The sequence below is a fragment of the Mercenaria mercenaria genome, chromosome 12 (genome assembly GCF_021730395.1).
Source record: "Mercenaria mercenaria strain notata chromosome 12, MADL_Memer_1, whole genome shotgun sequence".
Taxonomy (NCBI): Eukaryota; Metazoa; Mollusca; class Bivalvia; order Venerida; family Veneridae; genus Mercenaria; species Mercenaria mercenaria.
Window position 1 is genome coordinate 130,865 of NC_069372.1, and position 24,039 is coordinate 154,903.

The 24,039-nt window shown below is 34.6% G+C and overlaps 1 protein-coding gene across 4 annotated transcripts; it reads left to right on the top strand.

The window, feature by feature from the left end:
• Positions 1–2,855: 2,855 nt before the first annotated feature.
• LOC123535048 (uncharacterized) lies at positions 2,856–16,890 on the top strand. Of its 4 annotated transcripts, none has more exons than XM_045317571.2 (7): positions 2,856–3,010; positions 10,325–10,398; positions 10,736–10,866; positions 11,306–11,510; positions 12,273–13,091; positions 13,509–13,539; positions 14,015–16,890. In XM_045317571.2, exons 2-7 carry the CDS (start codon positions 10,371–10,373, stop codon positions 14,142–14,144), a joined length of 1,344 nt encoding a protein of 447 aa, XP_045173506.2. In that variant the 5' UTR covers positions 2,856–3,010; positions 10,325–10,370; the 3' UTR covers positions 14,145–16,890. The 4 variants fall into 4 exon arrangements, with proteins under 4 accessions (XP_045173506.2, XP_045173504.2, XP_045173505.2 ...); XM_045317569.2 differs by lacking the exon at positions 2,856–3,010 and adding an exon at positions 7,593–7,723; XM_045317570.2 differs by lacking the exon at positions 2,856–3,010 and adding an exon at positions 7,842–7,965.
• The last annotated feature ends 7,149 nt before the right edge of the window (positions 16,891–24,039 follow it).

Sequence of the window (24,039 nt, forward strand, 5' to 3'; positions counted from 1 at the left end):
AGTCCCCACTTACTCATTTTAAAAACCAATATAATTTAGACCGAGAATACTAATCGGCACGACCGTCGTGCAAATAAGAAAAATAATCGGCACGACGGTCGTGTCGCTAGACAATTCCTATAGTTTAATATAATGTAATTTCATTTGCTAAAATTAAATTTGATCCTTAATAATTCTCATCAGTATTGAATGGAAAAAAAAAACTCCAACAAAACAATAGTATGCAGGCGCATAACTAGACTAAATATTGAAATCCAGTGAAGAGAGAATATGGGAATACCTCCCTGGATTTTTTATTTTCTCCATGCAGTTTCCTGCATATAACATTTTTGCTACATTTTGAGTAGTTTTAAATGTACAAATCAAATTCATATTGAAGTCAAGACTTCTTTAATTTTAAATTTCATCTCGCTATGCGCCTTGTATAAACAGAATAGTTCGAAGATATCGCCAACATTTGCAATTCAGTGAAGCCTGAAGGTCTGTTCTATAGGTCTTCTTGCACTATATTTGAAGATTTTCGGGTATACATATATTCATGTACAGCCCAGCAAAAACTGTCATTGAATCAAAATATCACTGAACAGTATATTGCCAAGCAGGTAAACAATTATCCCATTTTCTCATTCAGTGCGCTGTCCTGACCGATTCCAACTACACTTTGAATAAAGCATTTTCCACATTGAATTTCGCTAAGCCGTTGTCATCAGGTACAGTGAAAAGGTTTTTTTCATATGTTTACCTTTGCCAAGAATTAATATCAATTCAGTATTTGTTTCCGAAACAATACAAATCCTTTCTTCGCTTCGAGTATTTTCCAGTCCGCTATTATTTCGTATAAAAAGTTACTAACATAAGTTGCAATAGTTTTAATTTTATACTGAGGAACAGGTCATATAAAATAATGAGATGATTTGATCATGGGTTTTGGTGGAATAATATTCCTAGTATCTTTGTTGCCGATATATTTTTTGCATATTGTGTTTTGGTCCGTATATTTTTGGCTACCAGTGGGAAACATTTAATCGAATAATAAAAGTGGCAATTGTTTTGTTTTATTGCGGAAAATCGTAAACTGAAAAGTTTTTGTTTTTGTATAAGATGTAATTTTATTTCATCTCGTGAATTTCGAAAATAGTATTATCACTCGTGGCTTCGCCTTTCGTGAGAATTCTATTTTCGAAGCTCACGAGATGAAATAAGAACACAAAAACATACAACTATCCTCTATGTATATACTTGACATCCTGCCAGTGGAAGTAAAATCTGGAGGTTTTGCGCAGCCGAAAGTGTGTCTGATATCGCCGGAAGTGTGCCAAATATCGATATCAGGCACACCAGCTCACACGAAAACTGATATCGGCATCACGTTGCTTATATACGTTTAAATTCAGTGCAAATGTTATCATATATAGTGACATATGCAACAACTAACGACTGTTTCTGACATATTTCTCAAGGAAGTGTAAGCTCTTGGGTTGTTATGATAATTGCATTACTTAAAAATTTGCAAAATATGATAATTATAGGTTATTAGATTTGTATCGAGAAATATGCATGAGTTCTGCAGTGGAGTGCATATTTCTCTATGCAAATCTAATGATATTTTATTACATACGCATCTACACTTAAAATTCAGTTCAGGGCCGGACCAGGGCCGGGCCAAGGGGACTCGTACCCCCCCCCCCCCCCATCCCCCCCAGTTGTCTGAGAAGTGACTTATATTCATCAAAGATGCACCCTACTATTTTGGCAAAGGAATAATTTTTTCTCAAAATTTAGACCCAGAAACGCACCAGAGGCCACCATTTCATACCTGTATTTCAAATGTTTTCAAGGGGAGAGCCTCCTGAAACCCCACCCCCCCATCAACAGGGGAGTAACCCCTCCATTACCTCAAAATTTAGACCTACAATGCACCAAAGGCCACCGTTTCATGTCTGTATTTCAAAAATTTCAAGGGGGAAAGCCCCCTGAACCCCCTAAAATGAGGGGAGTACAGCCACCAGAAATTGAACCAGAGGCCATTATTTCATACCTGTATTTAAAAAACGATTCCACGGGGAGACTCCCTGACTCCCCCACCCCCACACAACATGACACCCCTCTAATACCTAACCGCTCTCAGCGCTTGCTATGTGCTTCGATGGTGGACTGGTGCCCACCACCCCGTCAAACATTTTGGATCCGGGTCTGAAATAATTAAATGAATGATTCAAATTTGTTTTTAAGCCTGTGGGTTAGAAAACACCAATTGTTTTCCCATAGACTTCAATTATAACATTATGGCGTGTACGGCCTTCCATAATCGAAACATGTACATCCAATCACATTTTTTTCAAGAACTGTCTTAATTCCACCAAAATATCGGAAGAAAATCATATGAATAGTGGTACTTTATTTCAGTAATTTTCATGTGAATGAGATGACCCCCTGTTTACATCGTTGTCATGGGGGGGGGGGGGGGGGGGGGGGGAATTCGTTTGATGAAACTTTTTTTAAATACACATAAATGTAGCAAATTTTGTCAAAATGTAGGCCTATAGATATCTAATGAAATACTGTAGGCCTAAATGCAGTAAAATATTCCATTTTGAAAAAAACAAAACAAAACAAATCACTTCTTGGGTTTGTTTACATGACTGACCAGTCAGAACGCACAGACGCTACCTTATTCCCAGGTATACACTTACCTCATTTCCAGTAAGACCCCTGTACTTTTTTGAATTGGTGGTCTCTGACCTGTGTGAAATCGAAAATATCGTCGTTATAGAACATTTAAACGCGACGACATACATAAAAGTGACGTCACAAATGACGTCACACAACCGTTATGAAATTTGAACGTCAACCGTGGTGGAAAAATGTTGACGTCTCAGGTTTCAGTGAAAGTTAACGAAGTTTTGAAATGAGTATGTAATAAAATGCACATATCTTTTACCCGGCTCCGAGAGAATCAATCAATAGTGGAAAACAGTTGTCCGATATTTATTCCAGGGTCTGGACTGGGGTAAGTAGCTTAAAGGGTCATAATGTCTTTGATTAAAATGTGGCTTCCACATTTTTTTTGTTTTTAAACGTATTTTATTGTGTTAAATCCAATCTTTGATACTTGTTTTCTCATGTATTTGTCATAGGTTTGACTAGAGCTATATGATTAATAAAATAGAAATACTATGAAATGTTTTGATTATCTGCCTTTATGACCATGACTTCATAATTTCATGTGTAATATTCAAAACTATTCAATTATGTTTACTCTCTATTTGGACAGCAGCGTAATCTGTTTTTAACATAAAATTAAGAGACTTGTGGAAATTTAAATCCCACATCACTTGGTGCAAAATATTCCAAATAATTTGTTTCTGAAAGAAGGCGTAGGCTATGAATGAAAACTGGTCTACGTAACTTCTCCACACGAATCAGATATGTGTAGAAGATATTATTTGACTGCTAAATGTTGTTGATGTTATTGAACAATCTCATTCGCTTGATTTGATACATTCATACCTTAAATAGGCCATAGGAGCTAGAACTGTAGCGGGTGCAGTAGTACACGTCGTACTACAAAACCAGGGGTCGCGTGTTCGAGCTCTACCGTCCTCCAACTGAAATTATTTATATTCGGGTAAGAGTCCCATGTATGGGTTTTTTTACACCTTGCACGCTATAGAACCTGGAAAGTTTCTGGAATCTAAGCGACCTCTGTATCTTGAACTAGCATCGAACTAAAATTAGGCCTACTAAAATTCTTATAGAAGAACATCCCATATGGATTACCGATGGCGAATATAAATAAATAGGTGACGAGGCTCATGTTATAAACGCAGGCTATGTGTGGTTTCATGCATTGCAAGTATACACTTTAACAAATCTTCAAATGCAACATTTAACTCATTTTATATATAGTTATAATTGCAGTTAGCCTTCAAGTCCTGCGTTGGGACTTGTGAACGCGGCAAGTTACTAGCATTGTATCCCCGGTTAACCTATGCTAATTGTTCTGGTGACATTTAATATGATCTCAATTCATCTCGTTTATTATTATTTGTAGTATGTATGCACACAACCCGTTAAGGGTGTGCATGTGTGTGTGGGGAGGGGGTTGGGTGGGGGTGGGGTCATGTTCTTATGAATCATCTAAACTAACTAAAAAAATATCGATACAGTACAGTACCGAAAAGGTCATTTTTTATGAATTATGCTTTGAAATGAATCACTTCCAGTTATCAAACATAACCATCATTTTAATTCAAAAGTTATTATTAAAAGCATCTACATTTAATTTTGAGGATAAGTAATAAAAAACGGGGGCGAAGCATGAGTAAAATAAGAGTTACTCAATGGGGTGGGTGCGGGAGGGAGAAGTGCCCTTCTCGCTGATTGGGTGCGGGGGCCTCCCCCGAGAAATGTTTTAAATAAAGACAACAAATTGTGGCCTCTGATGAGTTTTAAACAATGATTCAAGCATATTTTCTGACATGTCTGCGGACATAGTTCAGATAAACATTCAGAATTGATATTATCAGACTTTGAACAACGACGCAAAAAAAAAAAACAAAAAAAAAAAAAAAAAAAAAAAAAAAAAAAAACCAAAGACAAATATCAAACAGGGAATGCCACGTACCAAAAACGCAGTCTCCCCAAAACGAAACCCACAGCACACAGACGTGCACACCACAAACACACACACTCGCACACAAAGCCAACACACGAGGACAAAACGAACAAACAAAGGAACACAGTAAGTCGACTCTACCGAATGAGCTATGTCACACCCTATATGGCTCCCCGGGGAGCTATATTCGGAGTACGTTTTCACATATAGCTTACCCATATCGAGGAGCTATATACGAAAGCAAGCATGTGCAAATCCAAATATACCCTGTACATTAAAATGCTATAACAGTAACGTAAGAGTACGACAAAAGCAGAAGTATGTGGCAAGGTGTATGTTGGACATATGATTTTAATCCCCGACCCAATTTAGGGAAGCGCGGGAGGCATATAGATTTGCTTTTCTCCGTCCGCACGTACCAATGAACAAGAGAGCGAGCATACGTAGGTACTTACGTATCGAAAATAGTTACTATTTTGATATAGAATTACCGAACTTTACAAAAATGATATGTGGCAAGTGAAGTTAGGCACATGGGTTATAATTTTGCTTCTGGTCTGGCAGTGATGGCCCCAGAGTTAGTCCAAGTACTTACTTGATCATACTATATTTTGAATTATGTGAAAGATTCACAAATTTCTAAACAAAATTAATGTTTATTAGGTGTAATTGACGATTTAAGTTTTATGTAAATAAGCATTCAGTAGCATTCTCATTTAAAATAAAAGATATGCGAATATAGATAATAGTTGGCTTGTTGGCGCAAGAGACGAGTGGATGGTAAAGCCCTCCAATTTTGTAGCGATATTTTTGGACGTTCGAATCCTCCATCCGTCCAAAAAGTTTTTTTCTTTGCAATATACTTTGTTTAAGTTTGTTTTCTCCAGTTTCTTATTCATATTCATTACTTGTTCTTGATTTCGCAGCATTTCTAAATAAATCAGAACTGAATTTATTGCATGGCAATGCTATTTTAAGTGAAGTGTAAGATTTGAAATGACCCATTGTGCTTGAAAATATCACAGGAGAGCTTCAAAAGCATTGCATTATGTTTAAGGAGGTAGGTTACCTTCATATTTGTATGTGCGCATGTCCAACCGGAAGTTAACGTGACGATTTACGACGACGTTTACGACAAATTAAATGTGTTTGTATATTCATTCTCCTGAAAACAAATCATGAACCTGCCTCCGATCTGTTACTTTATGGTTTAATAATGCAGAAATAATGAATCAATCGCCGCAGAAACGCTTCAAAACAATGTTGCCTTAAAATGACGTCATTGACGTCATGACGTTACGTGTCAGTTACCGCGCAAAATTAATAGCTTTTATCTTGAAAGTACGTATTTCTGTGCATTTTCTTTATTTTAACTATCTTCAAATAACAAATATTTGCTGAAATATTTGTTATGAATCTTTTGCTCTGAATAATCATCAATATTTTGCTTCTTTTATGTAGTTATATTGAAACGTTATGCGGATTGTAAGAAAATGGATGATGGTAACCAATGTTATTTGGAATATAGTTGGATGAAAGGTTACTTGTAACGGCCATTTTCAAATAAAAAATCTAGCAGTTTGATTTGTATTACCTATTTTTCAGGTTCCATTGATAATTTGTTACTTATATATTAAAAATAAGATCTAAAACTGTTCAATTTTCAGTAGAAAAATGTGATTCCTTAAATTTAATTGATGTTACCATGGAAACGAAGCCCGTGACCTATGTATCTAAATGTAAAATTCAAAAGCGTTGACACTGGTCTATTTAAGAAACACAACTTCGGCTTTTTATTTTCATTTCAACAATATCCATAAGAATAATATCAGCATGCTGAACGATTTTTCCATGAAAAATGCCAGGCGAGGGGTACTGCCGTATGTATTCTAAGCTGTAAAATTTGTTTGAATAAATGCAAATAACAAGAAAATATAACTTACGTTAGAAATAATATGTTTTAAAGCTACAGTAACTAGAAAGATAATCTTATTCAATATTTTTTTTATAAGAAATTACGACAAAAAGTAAGATATAAGCTATTTTAAACATCTATGTTGCCATGGTTACTGTAAACTTTAAGAAAACTAGGGTACCATGTAAAGTGCATGGTATGTTGCTTCTAATATTTCCCAAATATTCCATGTTAGTCATTAACAGAATGCCACTTAGGCGGTCGAAAACCCCTATTTTTATACATAGTTGTTTAAAAATGAGAGAAAATGCGTTACCATGGAAACACGAGCCCCGCGACATATGCATTTAAAGCTTATATTAGAAAGCTAACGTGCATACTAGGAAAATTAATATTTATGCAGACTTCTACGAATATCAATGAAACTAAAATACGCTGAAAAGTGTTAAATATCCGTATTTTCCTTCTTTTTTTAATATGAAATATCTTTAGAGGGTCATGTTCTTCAAACCTAGATAAAAATTGAACTTGAAGGGACAGAGACAAACGAAATTGAGATTGTAGCAGTTAAAACATCATATTACACGAAATACAAAAACATGTTGCGGTTAAACTAACTTGAATTTACCCTTGTAACAAGGTAACCTACCTCCTTAAGGCGGAGTGTATTTAAACATGACTGCGTGTTAATAATGGCATAGCTATCTGATAAGCATGTTATTTAATAAATAAATATGCTTATTATTTAAGTGATATTAATTTTAAAAAATAGTGTACATACATACAACATATTCAGTCAGTGTCGTCTAGCTTCGGTGCAATCAAAGAGATGCAGTAAAGTATATCCGTGTGGTATAATAATAGCAAATATGTCAGTACTGAAGTGTTAGTATTTGCATCGGAAACGTTGTAAATGGACTTATAATCCGTTTGTTTGTTCATTTCAAAACGCCATGATACTACATGCGATATCTTTAGTGCCTCATCCCCCGTAGCCTTTGATTTTTATTGTCTTTATCGAAAAAACAGCTTGCTTATTTTTCACTTTGATAGGCGAGTAAATGAGTATTGCACGATACGCGCCTGCATCTATCGGCATCAGAACATGTAGCATGATGCACATTTTTACTGTTATTACATAACACCGTTTCATCGTAGTTTACTAAAAGATCACGAAATAAACAGTACTGGTAAGTACATTTTTTATGAATTATGCGCTGAAATGATTCGTTTTCAGTAACAAACATAATCGTTCTTTAGTTTAAAAGCATAATCTACTTTCGTTTTCGTTATCAATTTGTACACGTAGGCCTACTGTACCCACAGGGGCCAGTATTTAACTCCTGGAGTAAAATGGCCTATGCACGGATATACTTTACTGCATCTCTTTGATTGCACCGAAGCTAGACGACACTGACTGAATATGTTGTATGTATGTACACTATTTTTTAAAATTAATATCACTTAAATAATAAGCATATTTATTTATTAAATAACATGCTTATCAGATAGTCCAAATAATAGGACATTTTAGGACCGCATGATAACTTTTGAATGTCGCTGTCCCGTTAGAGGGATGACAAGTCATCCCGATAAGCCAAATAAGTAAGGCTTACTCATCAGATAGCATGAGCGTTCTCAAAGTTTGTGAGGGATGAGGTGGGGTTGGAGTTGGGACGTAGGGTGAATGTAGGTTTAGGGTACAGATCCGGGATGGGGGGGGGGGGGGGGGGGGGGGGGGGAGAAGCTATTCCAGCAATCTCGTGAGTTTTAGAGAAATAAAGTTCTTTCATATACTAAAGCATCACAAGTGTTTTTGTTTTTAAATTTTCTTATTCACTGTGAATTTATATTAATTAATTAATTCATTTATTATTCAAATATGACTAACAATGCTTTAATCATCACAACGAGCCCGCCCGCTTAGCTCAGTAGGTAAGAGCGTTGGTCTACGGATCTCGAGGTCGCGAGTTCGATCCTCGGGCGGGGCGTATGTTCTCCGTGACTATTTGATAAACGACATTGTGTCTGAAATCATTAGTCCTCCACCTCTGATTCATGTGGGGAAGTTCGCAGTTACTTGCGGAGAACAGGTTTGTACTGGTACAGAATCCAGGAATACTGGTTAGGTTAACTGCCCGCCGTTACATGACTGAAATACTGTTGAAAAACGGCGTTAAACCCAAAACAAACAAACAAATCATCACAACGATATAATGTCGACGTGATATTTAGTGCCATGTATACATCTAGAAATAGCGCTTTCAAATTTGATCAAATGTTTTACTAAAATAAAATGTCACATTGAACAACTGTCTTGATTATTTTACACACATATTAAGTTGGTAATTTATAGCAAAATCGGGCGGTTATACGTCGTTCGAAATAATTCACTCGGGCTGCGCCTTCGTGAAATTATTACGCCCGGCGTATAACCGCCCATCGTGTATAAATAGTGTTAAAGCACCGATTTGCTTTAAATTATTTCTTAAATTATTATTACTATTATTATTATTATTATTTTATTTTTTTTATTTTTTTAGTAAAAATACATTTATATATGGTACTTATCTACATTAATATTGTTCTTACAACTATAGGTTCTATTGCTGTTTTTCTGGACTATATATAATACAAATAGTGCGCCAAATGTAACGTCATACTTTGACGTTATGATGCCATATTAACTGACGTCATGACGTCATACATATGTTTGTATACATTGATACATTGTATGTTTACCTGAAGGAGTATCTTAATACGAAACGCGTTGTAAACTCGAGTTGTCTTCTTTCTTTAACCATATTATACTATTTTTAATTGTAAGACATTGTACCAGGTTAGCCAAAATAGGCGAATCTTCGTTTGCCGCTTCCGACCCAGTACTTCAAGGAATGGGTCGGTAAGTACTTTTTTCACCAATATAACTGGTATAAAGAACCGTCATTATGAAAAATATTAAACTCAAACATTTCATTTTCAAGGGTCTTATTAATCAGTGTCTAATACACCATTTACAACCTGCGCATTGTTGTCTCATTAGCCTGTGTGTAAAACATTCGTTTACTAACAATATATTATCTCATTAACCTATGTTTAATACATTCATTTACTATCTGTATATAATCTCATTAACCTTTATCTAATACATTCATTTACTACCTGCACATAATTTCATTAACCTTTATTTAATAAATTCATTTACTACCTGCATATAATTTCATTAACATTTATCTTATATATTCATTAACAACCTGTGTATTATCTCATTAACCCTTTTCTAATACATTTGTACATTCATTTACTGCCTGTATATTTAAGAAATACTATATTCCAAGCAAGAATTTGTCGTTGACTCAAAGCATAAACTATAAACCGGCGATTGTTTAAAAGAAGTCATGCACGGAGTCCATAGGATCACAATAAAACATACATTTCGTTTATTTCAGTTTTCTTTCGTATTTTGTGTTACTCATTACAGACACGTGGCGTTTCTTTGATTTGGAAAATATGATAAAATTTTCAATATAGTGTAGCTTTTTAAAGAGGCTAAGCTGTTTCTTTTTCTGTAATGAGTGTAGCTATTTAAAGAGGCTAAGCTGTTTGTTTTTGCTGTAATGAGTTATCGGAGATATCCCCATAGAATGAAAGACTATTGAACGATTTTAGTTAAATATATACGCAGATTATGATAAGTGTATCCTTGTCAAATGAGAACACATAAACAAAATATTATATCTTAATGTTGATGTTAAATTTATATCTATGTATGGTTAACATTATATTTGTAGATTGAATACCGTCTTTGAATTGTGACTGCCAGTTACTGTTTCAACAATGGCATCAGGAGTGTCAGTCGAAAAAGGTAAGTTATAGTTAAACACTTATTGCATTACCCGTGCCTGAATTGTTCACATATTTTTTGTGAATGACCGGAAACAGTTAATCAGAAGCACTTGACCTTTGTCCTTACTATACTCATCTTATCCATTGAAAGTTTGTCACAAGTTAGCAGTACATCAATGAAACAATGGTCTCTGAGCGTTACTGAATTTGGTGTGTATACCGACACGGTCAACGAATGTGGACCACATTTGAATTGCAGGTATACATGCATGAAGAGTGCTAACTTCTATGAATAAGTACTTTCTGGACCTTCTAATTCTATAATATTTTCTCATTCATTTTTTTTCGCGTTTCAGATTCTGCTTTTTACAAGAAAGTTATGATTAAATGTCGGTTAAGATTTATAGAAGATCTTGACCCAAGTGCACTGTTGGATGTCTTCCTTGCAGAAGAATATTTTACAGTCACACAGGAAAGGGATATACGGGTACGTGCTATCGAATGAAATCACATGTATTTAAGAATATCACATTACTGTTTGTTTGCTTTGGACTTCACTGAATGATCTGATAGTTTACATAATGTTCTCATTTCCTACTTGACGAATACTTACTATTGTATTCCTATTCACTGTCTGCTAAGTATTAGAATTTCTGTACAACTACATAATATTTATCGTATTCTAGATTGGTAAACTGACTATATCCATTGGAAAATTGTGTTAGAATGCAAACCAGAAAAACAACGACACTTAAAAATGATTTATTCATTTTATACGAGAAGCTACATGTATGTCCATTACTTTACATTAGCAAATCAAGACGAGGCAAACACAAACATTTACCTGTTTATATGGTTTTCTCTATATATTGACGTAGCTGCTGAGTTTTCAAAGCTAAACTTTTTTTATGATTTATCATAAATAGGAGTTAACCAACACGTCGGAGAAGAATAGAGAAATTCTAGCAAAAGTCAGCGCCAAAGGTGTCAAGGGGTACACCGAGTTCAAGACGTGTTTGATAAAGTCACGTCAAGAACACTTGGCAGAATATTTAGACACAACTGTAGCCAAACTAGAAGAAGAAATGTTAGCTGCTCAAGAAACTTCACCAACTGTTAATGATCGTGCAGGTTAGATGCAATGTCTTTTTACTAATAATTAAAACGGGAACAAAGGTCCGTTTGGTCATTATGCCTGAGACAGACGAATTAATGTGGTCAATTGGCAATGAAGTGATAGACATTCTCTATGTTTTGTTCGTATATCATTTACCTAATAAACCGCAAAGGGCAGTACTACTTTATACATTTCCCTAAGTTTTCTTTGAAAACGTTGATATATTAGTGTTGAAGCCACCCGTCAGTAATATTTTTCCACTACAGTTTACTATTTGTGGCGGGTCAACTTTGCGATTTATGACTGGCTGTGTTTGTTTTTCTCTGTGTTTCCGGGAAATCTATCCTTTTTTGGGGCCTCCGTGGCCGAGTGGTTAAGGTCGCTGACTTCAGATCACTTGCCCCTCATCGATGTGGGTTCGAGCCTCACTCGGGGCGTTGAATTCTTCATGTGAGGAAGCCATCCAGCTGACCTACGGAAGGTCGGTGGTTCTACCCAGGTGCTCGCTCGTGATGAAATAATGCACGAAGGGGCACCTGGGGTCTTCCTCCACCATTAATGCTGGAAAGTCGCCATATGACCTATCATGTGTCGGTGCGGCGTTAAATCCAACAAAAAAAAAACACCTTATAATTGTTATCGTGTATTTTAAATGACTGTTCATTTAATATTAGTATTATAACTATAGGTTATATTTTATCACCAATATTATAATTAGGGTCTTACACAGCCTACAGAATAGTCCTCTAAAATAATCTTATTTTTCTAATTCACAGGATTTAAATGTTCAGTTTGTGACCTTTCATATGACACCGTGCAAATTTTGGAACAACATACACAGACGCCTGAACACATGGATATGATTAAAGAACAGCAAGAGTTTGCAAAAGAAAATCAAGAAGAAAATGAGGATGAAACCGGTGACTTTTCAAGTCTAGCTAGTAGTATGCATGAGCAGAACGCAATTAATTGCAATGACCAAGTCAGTCAGTGTTACCTGTGTAATGTCAGATTCACATCCCCGTCACACGCAAATAGTCACTTGAGCGGTAAGCCACATAAAAGGAGAAAAGCTCTGTTTGACTCGGAGGTTCATAAGCCCAGTCACGATTCCATGGAAAATGAAAGTGTTCAGCAGTCTTCAGAAAATGTTGGTCAGCCCAATAGTCAAATGTCCCTGCCACAAGACACTCTGAGATCAAGTAGCACAACAATGTCAGTAGATTTGAGTAAGACAGGTCTTTCCTGTGATATCTGTAATGTTCCTTTTACTAGCAAATACAATGCTCAACAACATTACGACAGTGATAGACACAAAAAGAAAGCTATTTTACTGCAAAAGCAGAAGCTGGGAGAAGTATTTCCAATGTCATGTGACATTTGTATCTGCAGTTTTACCGGCCAGGAAAGTGCTGAAGCCCATTTCAATAGTGAGAAGCACAGGAAGGCGGTAAACAAGGCTAAAATAGAAGGTGGAGGCGGCTTTCCTTTATTTTGCAAAATCTGCTCATGCCCTTTTTCTAGCGAATTGAATGCAAAACAGCATTTTGAGAGCAAGAAGCATAAACGGAAACAGGAACTTAATGAACAGAATGGTAAGCAATAAGAACAAGATGTTTCGAAAATTTAATTGTTTGTCCCTGTCTTTAAATAAACCTTTTGGAAATGGTTGCTAGTTTTCACACACTGCATAAATATTTTAATTCTTACTTGAAGATGTGACGAGTACATCTTTTCCTTACTTAATTCAAAATCGAGTTTTTTACGTTTGTATAATCATTAGGTTGATAGGAGAACGTTCAGTTAATTTTTTATCAGTTAAATGAAATGAAGTCCAAAATGAAAATTTTAAAATCTTTTACATACTAGTATAGCAAAAAAGCTACTTTTGTGGAAATCACAAACAATCGTCGAGTTCGAGCGAACGTAGTTTGACTGTTTTATTTTTTGTCTTACATTTGGACTTTCCATGTGTGAACATGAAAATGTTGTAGACATTAATTTATTTTCAGCTGAAACCAGTATCCGGAACACAAGTCTGGGGTAAGGTTACAAACATTAATAATTGTAAAGGATATTGAAAATAAATTTCACTACAAGGCCTAGCGGGAAAAAGGTCTATTCAGCAAAGTGGCACTATCATTACTTATAAGCGTGCGGACGCAAGTATCACTATTGAGCGTGTTAATGGGATCATTGATAGGGATATGAATATTTCCTCATACAAAATGAGGCATGGTAATTTTGATTCTACTGATACCACTTTGTCATTTATTCAGGATGATTCACAGAAATATTAGGGTTTTCTTTAAAATTATTTCAATCAAAATTTAGAGCTTTTCATTCAATAATTACAAGGTTAAAAATCAAAACGTAAGAACGTAAGATTCTTTTTATGCTGGGCGGAGATTCTTCCTATTTCAGTCTGCCAAATCATCATAACTACAGATCACAATTTCGTGAACATTATCCTCGAATGAAAACAGAAAAAATAACAATTTCTTTTCTGTCTTTTCAGACTGGATAGTGATGTACCTAGTACTAAAAATGATGTTCATGGCCCAGAAGAAAATGGAGATGCGACAGTTCAACGAGATGAAGATGAAGTGGCCATTGATTTACAAAATTTATCTTTGTGTGACAAATGAGAGTACTACACTTGAGACAGTAAACTCAATAAGTTAATCAATAACTGAAATCTGTTTAGTCTTTAATTATTTAACATATGTATCTAAAATGTGTGATTAACTTTAAGGAAATAGAGTATTTTAACACGTCTAAAAAGGTATTTAAATAATTGTTCTACGGGCTTTCTTATTTGTGACATCAAGGACAGTAGGGGTCCTCTATGGCCTATTGGTTAATGCCGCTGGCTTCGAATCACTTGCCCCTCACCGCTATGGGCTCGACATCTGTCTTGGGGCGTACGATTCTTTCATGTAAGGAAGCCATACAGCTTATGTAAGGAAGGTCGTGGATCTGCCTAAGTGCCCACCTGTGCCTTAAAATAATACTTGATGGGACACCTGATAATATGTTGTTGAAGGACTTTGTAAAACAACAATTTCTTAATAGATACATTAGAGCACAACGCAGAGTGAGTCCTGGTGCGTGGATTAATTTACCGCCGCCACACAGCACTTAAAACAACTTGCATGATTTGCCTTTTCAATACCTATACGCTCCTGACACTAGGCATGAATAAACAGATTTTAGAAGAAAGTAGTAAGAAGTAAGAAGGATATGGTGTTTGCTCAGAACTGATATCTATAAATAAAGTTCATCTAACGAATTGACGTAAAGCAGTAACCAACCGGACATAAAGCTATTAAGTATAAAGAAAGCATTTATTATGATTGTTTGATTTGACACAATAGTTTTCTGGTTGTATACGACAGGAACTAACCGTATCACTTGCTCTGTAATAACCGTACTTCATTATTGGTTTCCTAAGTGGGATTGTTAAAACGTACGGCATGTGATTCAAAACTACGTTGCAAATACTTCAGTGGTGTTTTGAGACTTTCCAAGGCATGTCCAGTATTGTGGTTCTTTGTTTGTTTAGACGTTTTACTCTGTCTATGTATTACTGTGTACATATCCATTGTATTCTACATTCGATTAATTCTATTTTCCAACTAATTTATTCAAATCGAGTTATATTTTTTAAGAAAATTGTAAATTTGAGATAATGTGTCACGCCACTAGATGAATACAGTGTGTTCAATTCCAGGATATATATAATTCAGATGGATGTTTTGTATAGTGTCGAAAGGTACGGTCAGTAAATGTTTCTGTAACATATCTAGTTCCTGTTTGAATTGAACGTGTGTTTTCAGAACCCATATAGAAAGATAAGAGAAATTTACGTAACTTATTTGAATTTTGGTATGAACTCTGAAGATTGGTGTGAAAACTCAATTTTTATTTTGTATAGAAGTATTTGTTTTTCAGTATTACATACATATTAAACACAATCACATTATTCTTGCAATAAGTTTTTACAGAAAAATCGGTTTTATACATTGTTTAAGCAATATAAATGAAGTGTTCAGCATGTGCAATATTAGTGACTTTGACCAAGGTATTCCTTTAAATAAACATATACTAGCAATATAGTTTCCTTACATAGTACAACCACTACATAAAGAAGTAGATTTTTTTTTCTCAAAGATTGCAGACCATTTTGCAAATTTCCTCTTGTTTTGAGCTACAGAAATTTTAGTTTCTTATTTGTAATTTAGTATGATCTCTTGAATAGTTTTTAATGCATATTATTTTCGCTTATAAGTATTGGTTATTCAGTTCTAGATACATAATTATTTAGCAAACTTATCTTATTCATGCAATGAATTTTTAGAAGAAAAATCTGTATTATACGTTGTTAAAGCAATGAATAATTAGGTATTCAGTGTGTGCAATATAGACAAGTTGAGTGACTTACCAGGGCAATGTTTTAAAGAAGCTTTTTCTTCCTTAGTTATTAACAGTATCTAAAGTTTGTTATAGAACACAATATTCACTACATTAAGAAAAGGAACTTTTTCAGTTCGTATGATTAACACTTGCCGACAGATGTTCATATGTATAGGTTGAATATCAGTACGATTTTGAATACACTTTAATTATGATGACTGCAGACATATATAGATAATGTTTGTTGATTCAAATGAATTTCATGTCGTGAGCACCATAAGTAGTATTTTGAAAATATATTGCATGATTTTTATGAGAAAAAAAAACAACGTTTTACGCCAAAGTTGAACAAATTTTCTCTTTTCTGTTGGTTGATGAGTTTTAACTGCATCCGAGAGTTTAAATTACTTATTTGAAGTTGTGTGTGATCACTTGAGTAGTTTTTAATGCATTTTAGCCTTATGGAGAACTGTCCTACTGGTCGGCGTTCATGTCCGCACCTTGGTAAACATTTCGATGCAGCTTTACTTTATGTATATTAGATTTACTTAACACTGACAGCAATTATTCCACATCATTATCCACATCATAGACCCAAGAGCTATGTCTTGCATCAATAATATATTAATTATGCCCCTTTTTACTCAGAATTTTAGCCTAATTTTGATGCATTTTGACGATATTTTTGTTATTACTTAATGGATTTGAATCAGACTCAAACGAGTTCATCCACAACATCTTCTTCTTCATATGACACAAGGTCAATAACTCTGTCAAAATATTTAATGAATTATGCCCAGATTGTTCAATGTTTCAAATTGTGATGCTTTTTTTTGCTCTATCTTAGTTATTACTTAAATTATGTGATTCACACTTAGACACGGAATGATGAATTACTCCTGCAGAAATGTACCATGAATAAGGTCCCTTTTTAAACTAAGTTAATATTTTGACTTTAACTCTATGTCTGTAATCATTTGTAATTTACACCGGGCAAAAAGAGACCCATTGTAGCTAAATTTAACCATACTCCGGACAAAATTGAAGTTAAACAGAAAGTGTTGGAAAGAAGGGATGCTATATCTATAAGGTGTAGTGATCAATACCCTAAAGTGATTCAGGATCGTAGGAAAAAACTTATACCAGAACTGATTAAGGCCAGGGATGAAAACAAGGAAGCAGTTCATCGTTATGACAAACTGTACATTAATGGTAGTTTGTTCGGGGAAACACCACTTGGCGACATCTAGGAAGGTCAAGGGCGGTTAAATTTCCTTCTTTGGAATATACAAGGGCTTGCAAACAAATTAGATGATAGTGACTTCTTGCGTTATATAAACAATTTTGACATTTTACTTTTCAGTGAGACATGGAACTCTACGACAAGTAATATCGATATTAATGGTTACTGTTCTTTTACATGTCCGAGGCCTAAATATAATCGTAAAGCGAAAAGGTTTAGTGGTGGTGTAATTATCTACTATAAAGAAAAATATTTTAAGAAAATAGAACTTGTAAGTTTAAATGACAAAGGTATCGTATGGTTCAAGTTATTGAAAGAATATTTTGGTTCGTTGAATGATTTGTATTTCTGTACCTGTTATGTACCCCCTGAAGACTCAAAAGTGTATAAAAATAGTTCGTCAAGTTTGTATAATTTTGACTTTTTTGAACAAATAAATGATGATATCAGGAGATACAGTAATTTTGGCGATGTTTATGTGACAGGTGATTTTAACTCTAGAACAGGTCAGCAACCTGATTTTGTCAATAACATTAATCTTGACCGTTACGTTCACATGCCTTTTGAGGACATAGCGGTAAATAATAAACCATTACGAGTTTCGCTAGACAGTCACGTTAACAATTTCGGGTTAAAATTGTTGTCTTTGTGTAAGGAAAATAACGTCAGCATTGTGAATGGACGGCTTGAAAAGGGTAATTTTACATGTTATAATACGTCCCGTAATAAGAAGGCCGCAAGCGTGGTGGATTATCTAATTACAAGCTACAATAATTTTGCCAGTATCTCAAATATGAAAGTATGTGATTTAACTGAATTTTCTGATCACTGTCCGATTGAGTTTAGCTTAAATTGTGAGGATATGTTTTTTATGCCCCCGAAGGGAGGCATATAGTTTTTGAACCGTCTGTCCGTCTGTCGGTCTGTCGGTCTGTCAGTCTGTCCGCAATTTTCGTGTCCGGTCCATATCTTTGTCATCGATGGATGGATTTTCAAATAACTTGGCATGAATGTGTACCACAGTAAGACGACGTGTCGCGCGCAAGACTCAGGTCCGTAGCTCAAAGGTCAAGGTCACACTTAGACATTAAAGGATAGTGCATTGATGGGCGTGTCCGGTCCATATCTTTGTCATCGATGGATGGATTTTCAAATAACTTGGCATGAATGTGTACCACAGTAAGACGATGTGTCGCGCGCAAGACCCAGGTCCGTAGCTCAAAGGTCAAGGGCACTCTTAGACGTTAAAGGTCATTTTTCATGATAGTGCATTGATGGGCGTGTCCGGTCCATATCTTTGTCATTCATGCATGGATTTTAAAATAACTACGCATGAATGTGTGACACAGTAAGACGACGTGTCGCGCGCAAGTCCCAGCTCCCTAGGTCACAAGTCCTAAACTCTAACATCGGCCATAACTATTCATTTAAAGTGCCATCGGGGGCATGTGTCATCCTATGGAGACAGCTCTTGTTTATCAGAATGATGTTTTGACATATGATAAAATTATTTGGGAAGATAATGATCCTATGGTATTAAATGATGTACTTTACGAGAATAAACATATTTTTGATGAAATTTTAAAGAAGCTAGAGTCTGACGATTCGGACTTAGACACCTGTATAAATAATCTGAAAACTATAATTTTTGATATCTCCTACCAATTACATGGTAAAACATTTACTGTGCGTCCCCATACAAAGATACTTAAGAAGTCCCCATGGTTTGATGATAGATGTAAACAGGCTAAAAAGTTTTTTTGTAATGATCAAAGAGCATTTAAAATAAATCCATCTGAAGAAAACAGATTGAAGTTCCTCTCTAGCAGGAGTGCTTTTACCAGTATTAAAAGAAAGGCAAAAAGAGAATTTTATTACATGGAAAAAAGCAAACTAGCTGATTTAAGCAAAAGAAACCCACGTAAGTTCTGGAAATATATTAAAAAGTACAAGAATAAAAACATGCCAGATTCTGTTAATATTAGCTTAAATGAGTTTGCCGAGTATTTTAAAACGTTATCCAACACTTTGCAAGATGATTTTATGTCGGATAACGAGAATATTGGTAGTGCAGAGAACTTACGTATATATGAACTCGATTGTCCATTTACAGTTGAGGAAGTGTCCAAAGTAATTCGTAGTTTAAATAGACATAAGAGTTGTGATTATGATAAAAATGTTGCTGATTTTTTCATTGACTCGAATAATTTTATTACTCCTTATTTGGTTTCTATCTTTAACAAAATATACGACTCGGGAAGATACCCTGAATCATGGTGTAAAGGTGTGATTATACCTATCTTTAAAAAGGGGGATGAGTCGAACCCAAATAATTACAGGGAATAACTCTTGTTAACATATTAGCAAAAATATTTTCACTAACTCTAAGAAATAGAATTAATAAATGGTGCGAAGCCAATGATGTTTTTAACGATGTTCAGTTTGGATTTAGAGATAATCGTAGCACTAGTGACTGTATACTTTTATTACATACAATTATTCAAAATGCTTTGTATAATAAATCTAAATTATTTTGTGCCTTTATAGACTATGAAAAGGCGTTTGATACTGTAACTCGTGAAGCTTTATGGGTAAAACTTTGTAATTCAGGTATTAGTTGTAAAGTCATAACAATGTTAAAGTCTATATACGCAAGTGTTAAGTCATGTGTTAAATTAACTTCTAATATGAAAATGTCCGACTTTTTTGACGTCACTATTGGCTTAAAACAAGGGGAACCACTCTCGCCTCTACTGTTTATCTTGTTTTTAAACGATATTAGAAATTGTATAGATTTCAACAACCTAACAGAATGATTTAAATCAGTTGTCTATGTATATGTTAATCTTTGCGGATGACCTCGTTTTATTCAGAACAAATGCTGATACTCTACAAGCACAGCTAGATTGTATTTATCATTATTCTATTAAATGGGGCCTTAAGATAAATGTTAAAAAGACTAAAGTCTGCATTTTTGAAAAACGAAAACAAAATCATGCATTTGAATGGTTTGTTAATGGTGAGAAATTAGAAATTGTCGATAATTTTTGCTATCTAGGTATAAAATTTACATACACTGGTAATATGAAAAACGCTGTAAAGACTCTCTCTGATCAAGCCTTAAGGGCATATAGCAATTTGCTGTCTCTATTTAGTAGGATTAATCTAGATGTTAGAACGAAATTATCACTTTTTGATACAATGATTGCACCTATTCTAGTGTTTGCGTCTGATATTTGGGGAATATACGATTTTAAAGAAATAGATAAAATTCATTTACGATTTTGTAAATATGTCTTAGTTGTGCGTAATCAAACCCTAAACTTGGCTGTTTTTGGAGAACTTGGTCGTTTTCCATTGTCTGTTATCATGAAAGAGAGAGCATTAAAATATTGGATAAAAGTCATGAAAAACCAAGATATGCCTATGTATAGACTATTTGTTGAACAATGCAATAGCCGAAATGTAAATTCATGGTCTCAAAAAATTAAATCTTTGTTAGATAATTTAGGCTTTAGTGATGTCTTTCTGAATTTTGATTCAAATTGTAACTATTATAAAATGTTTAAACAACGGTTACGCGATCAGTATATACAAAACTGGAAAGCGTCGATTCAAAATATATCAAAATTGGAATATTATAGAAAATTTAAAGTAGAATTCTGTTATGAGAAATATTTGGATATATTGCAAAGCAATTTATTGAGAAGGCAATACACCAGTTTTAGAACTGCATCGCATAGCCTGGAGATTGAGGTTGGACGTTATACTGGTATTGATAGACAACAGCGTGTCTGTAAAATGTGCTCAAGTCATTTTGTTGAGTCCGAATATCACTTCCTACTTTGTTGTAACAAGTACTCAAACATTAGACAGAAATATTCTATAAATACAGCCTGGCCGTCTGTACAGAAATTCATTAATATTATGTCATCTACTAATAAGAAAAGAGTGATTAATAATGCTAAATATGTAAGCGAAGCTTTTAAATTACGGAAACAAACCCTTGAAGTTCTAACCGCTTCTTAGTTTTGTTTACTATGTTATCTTTTTGGATGATATGTTCCGCTTTATTTGTATGTTATAATTGTTTCTATATTTTATGTCAATATGTCTTGACCATATTTGTAATAGATTTTGTAAATGGTCAAAGGCATTTGTAATGCCGATTTGCCAATAAATGAAATGAAATGAAATGTAATACAATTGACTCGCACTTAAATTTTACTCCAATATTATCATCTACAGTTGAGATATTAAACATCGGATTCCTAAGATGTGCCCAGTTTCACAATGCAGCATCAAAATAGTCGAGTGCGTTGTCTTCTGTGACAGCTCTTGTTATTTGCTTACAAGTATTTGTTGTTCAGTATTACATGTATATGTATTTAACGAAATTATGTTGTTCATGCAATGAGTTTTTACAAGAAAAATCGTTTTTATACATTGTTAAAGCAGTGTTTACAGATCGCGGGGTCGCGAGTTCGATCCCCGGGCGGGGCGTATGTTCTCCGTGACGATTTGATAAAAATCATTGTGTCTGAAATCATTCGTCCTCCACCTCTGATAATTCATGCGGGGAAGTTGGCAGTTACTTGCGGAGAACCGGTTAGTACTGGTACAGAATCCAGGAACACTGGTTAGGTTAACTGCCCGCCATTATATGACTGAAATACTGTTGAAAAACGGAGTTAAACCCAAAACAAACAAACAAAACAATAATTCAGTTTTCAGTGTGTGCAATATTTGTTTCTACAGAGTACAACGATCGTTTTTTTTCAAAGATTGCAGGCCGTTCCAGGTCGTACCAACAAATATATCATATGCATAGTGTTTAAGAGGTTGAGTATCAGTACGAAATGGAATGCACATTTTTATGACTGGAGAAATGTATAGATAATTAATATTTGTTGATTCAAAATTATTGCATCATGTAATACTTTAAAATATAATGTATTATTTCCATGAAAAGAAAAACGTTTTTCTCTTTGGTTGGCACGTTGGTTTCTGCATGTGTGAGTATAGTGTATGTGTCTTGTATACTTTGATAAGAAATGTTATTCATTTTTTTATGAATCCGCATTTAATAATGTTTCCATACGTTCATCTAAAAAGAACTTTCATAAACCTTCAGCATGAAAAGGCAATGTAAAACAAACAAGAGCTGTCGGAAGACAGCAACGCTCGACTATTCAACAGCCTTGTCAATTGAATGAATACAAAAGTTGAAAAAGGGACATAATTTTGTAAAATGCAAAGTAGAGGTATTGAACCTCTGTACTGCATGTCATATCATGACAGTGAACAAGTGTGTGAAGTTTTAATCCTTTCCAATTTGTGGATACTGAGATACCAGCTTACATACAAAAACTTAACAAAAAACTGCTAAGTCAAAGGGGCATAATTATGTAAAAATGCCAAGTAGAGTTATGGGACCTTCACAGTGCATGTTAAATCACGACAGTGAACAAGTGTGTGAAGTTTCAATCCATTCCAATTAGTGGATACTGAGATATCAGATTACATACAAAAATTTAACCAAAAACTGCTAAGTCGAAAAAGGGGCATAATTTTGAAAAAAAAAGAGAGAAGAGTTATGGGACCTGCTTAGTGCATGTCCGATCATGACAGTGAACAAGAATGTGAAGTTTCAATCCATTCCCATTAGTAAGTACTGAGATACCAGCTTACATACAAAACCTTAACCAAAAATTTCTAAGTCGAAAAAGGGGCATAATTTTGTAAAAAGCAAAATAGAGTTATGGAACCTGTGCAATGTAGATCAGTTCATCACAGTGAATAAGTGTGTGAAGTTTCAATCCATTTCCACAAGTGGTTACTGAGTTACCAGCTTACATACAAAACCTTAACCAAAAATTTCTAAGTCGAAAAAGGGGCATAATTTTGTAAAAAAGCAAAATAGAGTTATGGAACCTGTGCAATGTAAGTCAGTTTGTCACAGTGAATAAGTGTGTGAAGTTTCAATCCATTCCCACAAGTGGTTACTTAGATACCAGCTTACATACAAAACCTTAACCAAAATCGGGACGCGGACGTGGACGCGGACGCCGACGCATGGGCGAGTCCAATAGCTCACTATTCTATGAATAGTCGAGCTAAAAAACTAAAACCCTGCCTTAAAGGACAAGTTCATACTTACACCTCAACGATTTTATATCTGTTTTGTCTCCGGCTGTTATGTACATGTCATTCCTCAGTATGTTCACTGTATTATTTTTTTAAAATTGATGACTCATTGTTTACATCAAGTACGTCAATAAGTCATTTATTGACTATGGTTTTCTAGAAGGTTCTATAAACAGGGTGTTTTCACAATTTTTAAGTCCCGTTTATTCTGGATTTCTCCAAATAAGAAGCTGTCTGAGGACAGGGGAGAACATACTGTAATATCTTATTGAAAAACTGTCCTGTATTTCTTAATAACAAACTATTACCGGTTTGTAATTTAACATTAATTTTTGTAGGATTAATATCAACATTGACAAAAATGTCAATTACTCAAAAATCGTTATATATTTTAATTGCTTTCACACATTGTAGGATGGTTAAAAACTTAGCACCCGCATGGTGTGTCCTGGTCCCCAAGTGACATTGACATTGAACAAATTAGCATTTTTAGATTTTTATGACACGCCTTTAAAAATTCAAAACATTGAAACAGATGTTGCTTTTAAACTTTTGAAGATTGGTTTAAAATTCATTTCGCACCTATGTCATAAAACAAACTCCCGTGGGCGAGACACTTTCAGGCATAGGCCTTTCTCTGTTTTCTGTTTCATAATGGAGAATCCCAGCTGTTGTTAGTTTTTCCTCACGATTTCAAAATTAAGCTAATATTTGTATAAAACAATGTTTGTTTGTGG